The sequence below is a fragment of the Argentina silus genome (genome assembly GCF_951799395.1).
Source record: "Argentina silus genome assembly, chromosome: X".
NCBI classification, from domain to species: Eukaryota; Metazoa; Chordata; class Actinopteri; order Argentiniformes; family Argentinidae; genus Argentina; species Argentina silus.
In genome coordinates, this window is record NC_139653.1 from 42,069,918 (window position 1) to 42,079,917 (window position 10,000).

General features: G+C 43.3%; 1 protein-coding gene across 1 annotated transcript in view; it reads left to right on the forward strand.

Moving 5' to 3' along the window:
• LOC310823137 (echinoderm microtubule-associated protein-like 6) overlaps positions 1-10,000 on the forward strand; it is a gene marked incomplete at its 5' end in the record, with an annotated part of 37,886 nt that overhangs the window by 9,015 nt on the left and 18,871 nt on the right. The window contains 7 exons of the mRNA XM_083695884.1: positions 2,772-2,958; positions 4,016-4,121; positions 4,421-4,514; positions 4,800-4,900; positions 5,400-5,602; positions 8,344-8,455; positions 8,944-9,071. Coding sequence (XP_083552010.1) covers positions 2,772-2,958; positions 4,016-4,121; positions 4,421-4,514; positions 4,800-4,900; positions 5,400-5,602; positions 8,344-8,455; positions 8,944-9,071 — 931 coding nt within the window. The remainder of the gene's footprint in view (positions 1-2,771; positions 2,959-4,015; positions 4,122-4,420; positions 4,515-4,799; positions 4,901-5,399; positions 5,603-8,343; positions 8,456-8,943; positions 9,072-10,000) is intronic.

Here is a 10,000-nt window from a genome sequence, read left to right on the forward strand (position 1 = left end):
CACTTTTTCAGAAAATGGGGGTGAATGCTATTCACCAAAAGAAAAGGTGTGAAAACAGCGTTTACGTTTGTTTACCCTATACTACATCACTGCTGGTAATGTGTTCTACATACTGTATGTTTTAAGGTATTGGAAGCTTGGAATGTGTAAAAATGTTAACTCCAATGTCAATGCCCTCCACTTTCAAAACCACCTGTTTGACTATGAACTGACTGTTCACTAGTCTAGCAACTAATTAAATCTCTTGTTGGAGCACCAAACTTTGCTCGTTAAGAGTGAAGCCTGAATTAGCAGAATTTCTGGGAGAAAGAAAAGAGAACGAAGTATTCCCATCATCATGAAACAATCCCTTCCCCTCGAGGTGGCTCATCTGAGTCAGCTTCTGGAGTAGGCAACACTGTTTGAAAATATAATTTCAAAGCAGCTCTTTTAATTAAAGATTTTTCCTGAACCATTTCAAAGATGTGTGGAGCACATAAATAAATAAATTATTGCCTCAGCACCAGAGCTCCTTTAGTCTTAACTGCACCAGCTGTAACACACACACACACACACACACACACACACACACACACACACACAGAATCACACACAGAAATAAACACACATACAGACACACACACACACACACACACACATACGCAAACACACAGAATCACACAGAAATAAACACACATACAGACACACACACACACACACACACACACACACACACACACACACATACACAAACACACAGAATCACACACAGAAATAAACACACATACAGACACACACACACACACACACACACACACACATACACAGACAGTGTGTCCAACTTAAAGACCTCTGGTCTCAGCTCAGGGGAGGAAGACTCAGTGTTTGAGCACACACACACACACACACACACACACACACACAAACACACACACACACACACACACCAAGAGTTTAATCAGGGACACTTAAAAAGACTGGAATACAGAGAGACTGGAATACAGAGTGCTACCTGTAACTCAACCGGTTTTATCCAATTCCAACATTGTCACAGATACAACAAAAAAAAGCCTTTAACCAACATTTTATCTCTGCAGGCTACCTATTTGAAAGAAACAATGTTTTAATATATCAGACTGATAGCTTGGCTAGGGTTCCTGTTCAGACTGATAGCCTGCTAACTGCTCCATGGGCTAACAATGACCCTATATTCTCCATCTGTTGTGTTTCTACCAAGGAAGTGATGAGTTGTGTTAGATTGATGTTAAAAGGTCTACAGTGGTTGAGATGCTTGATCCGTATCTCCTGCAGCTCTCTGCCCTTTTAATAGCTCAACCTCTGGCTCATATTTTGAACATGACGATTCTTTCTGGTACCATCCCAAAAGTGTGGAAGGTGGCCAACGTACTCCCTTTTCATAAGGGGGGTGATGCCAGCGATTTTAATAATTATACTGCCCTATCTCAAGGCCTTGCTTAGCAAAATAGTCCCTGATCAATTCTCTGATGCAGTCATTTTTATCAATAAATTGCATTTTAAATGCGCACCGGTCAGGTTTTTGTGCAACCCTTTATATTGACCTCTCTAAGGCTTTTGACACTGTTGATCATGACCTCCTGTTACAGAGGTTATCTGCCATTGGTTTGGATCAGTCAGCCTGTAATTGGTTTAAAAATTACCTGCAGGATACAACTCAATGTATTTCAGTAGATGTTAAATTGAGTTCAGTCTAGTTTTCTCTAAATTGCATCTTTATGCTGATGATACTGTTGTCTATTCCTGTGCCCCCTCAGTTCAGCAGACTATTTTTGACCTTCAGCATGGTTTTGATTCTATTCAAAAATCTCTTGCCGATCTTAAACTGGTGCTGAATGACGACAAAACTAAGTCTATGTTTTTTCCCTAGATCCAGTAATATTGATCACAATGATCTGTATATTTGTACCCTGGAAAGAGCCCAAATTTCCACAATATAGTTCCACAATATAAGTACCTGGGCATTTGGATTGATGTTGAAAAACTGATCAAGAATTTGAGAGTTAAACTTGTTTTTTTGTATAGAAGTAAGTCCTGCCTCACCTTTGAGAATAGGAGGATTATTGTCCATGAGACACATTTACATGCATGTGACAACCTCAGTTCTTCAGTTCAGACCAATAGACTCTGTTTGACTTCGAGAAGGACTTATCGTTGGATTGTATTTGTATATAGAGCAGTTCTTTCAAAATTCCCAATTTACCGTACATCATTACTTATATGGCGACCTAGTGGTAATCAGACACACTCTCAGAACTTGCTACGTTTTAATGTCCTACGTGTTTCTACAGAATTGTGGAAAACTGCTTTTAGTTACTGTGCTCCTCGGTCTCGGAATGACCTACAGGATGTCGTAGAACTGGACACTCTGGTGCTGCTGGGTCACTTTAAGTTTTTGTATGTTCTTGTATTGTATATTTAATTTATTTGTTTATTGTTTTCCTTTCCTTTGTTCTTTGTGAACAGGGCCCTGTTGCAAAGGAGACTGTAGTGTAAAAAATACACTACATTCACAGTTTTAGCTATAAGAGTCAGCTTATCTGGGTTTTTTTCCCTACTCAGCTTTTCGGAAATGCTGAGGGATTGAATCTCTGGTGACATTCACTAGATTAGAATGACATGATGGAACCAGCTTAGAGCATCATTGTGTTCTCACAGCTCAGTCTTGTGTGTGTGTGTGTGTGTGTGTGTGTGTGTGTGTGTGTGTGTGTGTGTGTGTGTGTGTGTGTGTGTGTGTGTGTGTGTGTGTGTTGCAGGTACCGTGGTTACGACTGTAGGAATAACCTGTTCTACACCCAGGCGGGGGAGGTGGTGTATCACGTGGCAGCAGTGGGCGTAGTCTATAATAGACAACTACACACACAGAGGTTCTACCTGGGGCACGATGATGACATCCTCAGTCTGACCGTTCACCCGCTCAAAGACTTTGCTGCTACTGGACAGGTACACAATGGATAAACACACACAGATGCACGCAAGCACACACACATACACACACATAGACACACACACACACACAGACACACACACATACACACACATACACACACACACACACACACACACATACACACACACACACACACACGCACACACACACACACACACACACACACACACTCGCACAGATGCACGCAAGCACACATGCAGATGCACGCAAGCACACACACACTCATGTGACTCTGTCACTCAGCTGATGCTCACAATTCACTTGATGACCGTAATGAGTCAATTCAACACTCATCACAGCTACAAGGCAACACACACACCATCTACTATGTGTGTGTGTGTGTGTGTGTGTGTGTGTGTGTGTGTGTGTGTGTGTGTGTGTGTGTGATGCCCTGGAGCTGTGATGAGTGTTGAGTTGACTCATTACAGTCAGCTTTTTAGTGTTCTTTTACTGTTTCTGTCAGTCCTAATTACTGAAATCCCTCTTATTGGTATTTAAAGGCTGAGAAAAAAAAATTAATTGGCTGCTCTGTCATGCCCGCCTCTGTTCGTCTGCTCCTGACCAAGGGTATCAGATCAATAGATAATAAAAAAAAATCTGCAGCATGAAGCCTTCTCTTGTGGCGCGCTATTGATGTAGCATCAACGATTTACAAACACACAAACAGGCAACAACATCTGCAAGATCTGGCTCACTTCTGGAAACCTAGAAGGTATTCTATAAAAGCAGTGTAGTACTATAGTCTATATAGTCTATAACTATAGTCTATATAGTCTATAAAATACAGTTGTTGATATGTTTTCCAGCGGTCTCTCTCTCTCTCTCCACTCTTCTCAGTGAGTGGCTTTCTCCTCTCCTCACTCTGCTGTCATTTTGCTATTGTGGCTTTCCGTTGTTTTCTCGAATTTTTTGGGGCTGGGGCTCGAAATGTCTGATGTCGGGTTCAGGTTGGGCTCAGGCCTCATCTCAACTGGCCCGGGTCAGGTCAGGCATGAATTTTTCATCCTGTTTCAAAGTCTAGTGTGTGTGTGTGTGCGTGTGTGTGTCCAGGTTGGCAGAGACCCAGCCATCCATGTGTGGGACATCCAGACCCTGAAGTGCTCGTCCCTGCTGAAAGGTTTCCACCAGAGAGGAGTGTGTGCCCTCGACTTCTCTGGTAAAGTAACACTAGGTCTAGGGCTGACCTTTGTTGTTTAACCACAATCATGATAACAATCATGTCATAATCAGAATTTCTGTCTTTTCAGCGTTTGCTTATGACTAAAATGTATAATTCTCCTTCTAGTTTGTGTGTGTTTTTATTGAGTGTGGGTTTTTTTGGGGAGTGAAAGGAGATTCAGAGATCTCTATAACTGCTATACACAATACAGTAGTTGAGAGGAATGTGTGTGCCCTGCTGTTACACAAGAAATCAATTAACACCATGGTGAGTGATTTCCCTCTCTCTCCCTGCAGCGGATGGGAAGTGTCTAGTGTCTGTAGGTATAGACGACCACCACTCCATTGTAGTGTGGGACTGGAAGAAGGGAGAGAAGCTGGCCACTGCAAGGTACTAAAAGCCTTTTCACAAAAGCTGCTGTTAGCACCATGGGGGTCCACTTAGACTGCACTTAGAACAAAAACATTGTTTACAATTTTAAAAACAGTGTGGCATTATATGGTGTGCGTACGTGCGTGCGTGAGTGTGTGCGTGCGTGTCTGTGTGTCTGTATGTGTGTGTGTGTGTGTGTGTGTGTGTGTGTGTGTGTGTGTGTGTGTGTGTGTGTGTGTGTGTGTGTGTGTGTGTGTGTGTAATGTTGTGGGGATGAGTGTGACATGCCTCTCTTCTCCCCAGGGGACACAAAGACAAGCTGTTTGTGGTGAAGTGTAATCCTGTCCTCATGGACAAGCTGGTCACTGTAGGAATGAAACACATCAAGTTCTGGCAGCATGCAGGTGGGTCTGTTCTGCCTGTCTCTCTCTCCTAGTATATCCTATCACCTGCCACACTCAACAGGACCTCTATCTGTGTCCCTCCCTCATACGCCTCGTATTACTCTGTCCCTACCTGTCTCTCATATCACCTGTCAGATTGTCTAGACAAGGTTGTCTTGGCTGATAGGCTTGTTTAAAGGAAATTGATTTCTCATCCTCCAATTCAAATGTATGTACAGTACAGTATGTGTTATACTGTAGTGGTAATGTGTGAGTTTATGTACTGTATGGGTCTCTAACAATGCTATGTTTGTGAAAATGTGTAAGTGTAAATGTTTGTGTAAATGTTTGTGTAAATGTTTGTGTAAATGTGACTGTAAATGTGTAAGTGTAAATGTTTGTGTAAATGTTTGTGTAAATGTTTGTGTAAATGTGACTGTAAATGTGTAAGTGTAAATGTTTGTGTAAATGTGTGAGTGAATGTACAGTATGGGCCTCTAACGATGCTATGTTTGTGTAGGCGGTGGGCTGACATTCAAGCGAGGCGTCTTTGGGAACCTGGGAAAGCTGGAGACCATGATGTCAGTGTGTTACGGTCGTACGGACGAGCTGGTGTTCTCTGGCGCTGCCACAGGAGATGTGTACATCTGGAAGGAACCCATGCTGCTGAAGACCATCAAGGCCCACGATGGACCTGTGTTCGCTATGTACTCACTGGACAAGGTACCTCATCCCTGTCTGTCCCTCTTTCTCTTTCTCTCTCTCTCTCGATCTGTCTGTCTTTGTTCACTAAGTACTCACTGGACAAGGTACCCTCCTGCACCCTCTCTCTCTCTCTCTCTCTCCCTGTCTGTCTAAGTCTCTCTCTTGCTATGCACTCACTGGACAAGGTACCTCATCACTGTCTGTATCTGGCTGTCTGGCTGTCTGGCTGTCTGTCTGTCTTTTCTCTCTCTCTTTCTCTATCTCTTTCTCCCTTTTTTTTCTCTCCTCCTCCTTTTCTTTTGCTATAAATAAAATGTTTGTAACTATTCGATATCCACTCTATAACTCCTTACACCCATTCTATAACCACTCTATAACTCCTTACACCCTCTCTATAACCACTCAATAACTCCTTACACCCTCTCTATAAACACTCTATAACTCCTTACACCCTCTCTATAACCACTCTATAACTCCTTACACCCTCTCTATAACCACTCAATAACTCCTTACACCCTCTCTATAAACACTCTATAACTCCTTACACCCTCTCTATAACCACTCTATAACTCCTTACACCCTCTCTATAACCACTCAATAACTCCTTACACCCTCTCTATAACCACTCAATAACTCCTTACACCCTCTCTATAAACACTCTATAACTCCTTACACCCTCTCTATAACTGTCCTAAAGTAGCCTCCTCCATTCCCCATGGTTACATAAAAGCCTTATTACTCATTATCTATGAAATTAATACTTTATTCAGTATGCTAGAACAATCTCAGGGTGACATTTTAGCTGATGGCTATAGTGATGGATATGCTCAACTATAATTAGCATTTAGATGACCCGGGCAGTTATCAATAACGTGGTGTTCTAAAGATTAGCTTTGCTGAAATCTGTTGAGTCACTGCAGTTCTCACGTTTGGGGGCAAACTAAGACAGCATCATTAAGCTGCTTGATGAAGCTGTGCTACGCCTCCTTGTTTGGCTAATTGGTCATTTGCAGCCTGTCATTTCACCATTTACATTATTATCCAGCTGTTGTCGTGAATGAACAATGGAAACACTGGCTTATCGTATCTCATGATAGTGATGATGCTGAGATGCTTAACTAAATTAAGAGACTTCCGTGAACTTTTGGCTCTGTGGTAAAGTTATTTGTTTACTGGTAATGATGAGTAGATGGATATAAACATCTCTGGCCATGAATGCATGATAGTCTTGTTAATTAAACATTAGTGGTCTCATATGAGTTATTTTTCTCTCCAACTGCCTCTTTCCCTTTTTCTCTCTCTCTCTCTCTCTCTCTCTCTCTCTCTCTCTATCTCTATCTCTCTCTCTCTCTCTCTGTCTGCCTGTTACTCTCTCCTCTCTCTCTCTTTTTCTCTCTACCCCCTGCCCCCCTCTCTCTCTCTCTCTCTTTCTCCACCGTCTCTCTCTCCCCTCTCTCTCTCATGTATTGTAGATGATGTATTTATATTTAAACATCCAGAGAGTGTTCCAGTGGAGCAGCCTGAGGTTGAGACATGCTACAGTGTCATTAGACGTCTCAGTAGTGAGACGTCTAAAGAGCCTTTCATCAGAGCCAGGGAACAGAGGGAGGAAGAGAGGGAACAGAGGAAGAGAGGGAAGAGAAGAAGAGAGGGCGAGACAAGCTTGATGTGAGGAGGATGTGAGAGATGAGAGGACATTCCTGGGGGATACCTCGCTGAATACAAGATGTGTTGTTTCTGGCTGACAGGCACTGGTGATGCTGGCAGAGTAATTGTGTCCCACTGCTGTTCTGTTCTGTGTTGTGTTGTCGAGTTGTATTATGAAAAAGCAGAGGCAGTGTTTTCATGTTTTCTTTGATACATACCTTTTTCATGGCTCTACCAACATACTCCCCATACTGAGTTTCAACATTACTTTTTGAATTCTTAAATCTGTGTTTTATTCAGAAACATCAATTATATTCCAATAAGAAGTTATGTCTCCAGTTCTAGTGTTTTTAAGTGTCAGCTCTGCTCAGAGACACCAGTGTACTATGATAACAAGACACAGCTTCTCCTTCTCAGTTTCAACCAAAACAACCCCAGAGTCTGTTTGTATGTCTGTCTGTCTGTCTGTCTGTCTGTCTGTCTGTCAGAAGGGAGAGGAAGATGAGTTCAGATCAGAGGTCAGCTACAGAAGTTGTCACTGACATTATCTCAGTCTAGTTGTCAGAGGTGCGATAGTCAGGGTGATAGAGGGTGATACGGCCTGGGTGACATTTCCTCAAGTCTAGCTGTCAGAGGATGACATTTTCTGTGTGAGTTGGAGGCTCCTTCATCGTAAGTGTTGCAGAGGTGGAGTACCCAAAGGTAGACTCAGCGATATGATGAAGCCGTGAAATAGCAGTAGGCGAGTGCTGGCAGAGATAGCTAGCGTAAGGCCAGACAGCTCACTCATAGGCCTTTTTTGTCATGGTCGGCTATCACATTGCACTGCCGATGCAATTGCTAGCGAGTGAAACGTCTCGTCTACCTTTAAGGTGATAGTGACACAGTCTGACATAGCTTGACATAACTTGACATAGTCTGACATAGTCTGCAGCGGTGTGTGTTTCCTCAGGGTTTCGTGACAGGAGGGAAGGATGGGGTGGTAGAGCTGTTGGATGACATGTTTGACATAGTCTGATATAGTCTGACACAGTCTTACATAGTGTATTTCTGTGTATGTATGTGTGTGTGTGTGTGTGTGTGTGTGTGTGTGTGTGTGTGTCTGTCCTCAGGGTTTCGTGACAGGAGGAAAGGATGGGGTGGTAGAGCTCTGGGATGACATGTTTGAGCGGTGCCTAAAGACCTACGCCATCAAGAGAGCTGCTCTCTCACCAGGATCCAAAGGTAAAGTATCACTCTGTCCCCTACAGGTACAGACACACACACACACACACACACACACACACACACACACACACACACACACACACACACACACAGATAAGGTCTGTGAGATTTGAGATCCCACATAAGTTGACCACTGTGCCCTCCTCTCTTATTTAGTGCTGCCATCTCTTGGCCGCATGTGGAAGTACATTTTTATTTGCTTTAATAGAATATTGAAATCTTTCTATAAAATAAAGTGTCCATAGATAAGCTTTGCAAATATGTAAAATCATCTCTTCTAAAAGCATAGCTTTGCCTTTCAACAAACATGTAAAACATGTATTCTCTTTCTCTGTGTGTGTGTGTGTGTGTGTGTGTGTGTGTGTGTGTGTGTGTGTGTGTCTGTGTCTGTGTCTGTGTGTGTTTGTTGTGTGTCTCTGTCTGTGTGCCTGTGTCTGAAACACGGTTGTATTGATCAGACATTTGCATGGGTGTGTGTTCCCCAGGGCTGCTCTTGGAGGACAACCCCTCCATTCGTGCCATAACTCTGGGACATGGACACATTCTGGTTGGAACCAAGAACGGAGAAATACTTGAAATAGACAAGACTGGTCCCATGACCCTGCTGGTCCAGGTAGGGGTACTATGTGTGTGTGTGTGTGTGTGTGTGTGTGTGTGTGTGTGTGTGTGTGTTTGTGTGTGTGTGCGTATGTGCGTGTGTGTGTGTGTATGCACATCTTTGTGTCAGTCTGAAACATTGCTTTTTTGATCAGACATTTTTATAGCAACATCCTCGAGTGAAACACATATCTTCAACTGTTCTCTTTTACGTACTAAGACTGCTTTTGGCAGCTTGTCTGTTCTTCCTCTCTTCTTCCTCTCATCTCAGGGACTGCAGTCTAGAATAAATCCTGTCTTATCTTAAGGAGGCTTTTCTATCTGACAGTTTGCTGCTTGACTGGCTTTGAAAAGCACTGTTCCCTTAAGATTATTCTTCCCAGTTGAAGTGCAGTTCCAGGCTTCATAGCTCAAACGATACCTCCCTGCTTATTAGAGGAAACTGGATGCTTCTGCCTTGGCTCTGTTTGTTTACGAGGCTTGTATATGGCTTCTGTGTGGAAATACCTGGGAGTATGCTTACTGTGTGTGTGTGTGTGTGTGTGTGTGTGTGTGTGTGTGTGTGTTTGCCAGTGTGCCTGTGTGCCTGTGTGTGTGTGTGCATGTGTGTGTGCCTGTGTGTGTGTGTGTGTGTGTGCCTGTGTGTGTGTGTGTGTGTGTGGGCTACTGCCGGCCACACACTCCCAGACTCTTTAGCAGTCAAGGGCAGTACCTGTGCTCTGTTGCCTTGGTGACCAGGTAGTGATGATTTGTGAAAGGGAAGTGTTGGACCAACATGACTGTCTGGCAAGAGACAGACAGGCAAGAGTGTCTGCAATGAGACTCTCTCAATCAAACTCCATGTCAAGTGAACACAATGTGTCGACCCAAAGACAGCTTGGAGGATTTTGTGGTTGACAGCTGTGTAAAGTGGGTAGTTAGGTGTGGGATATCAAGTCCGCTGCC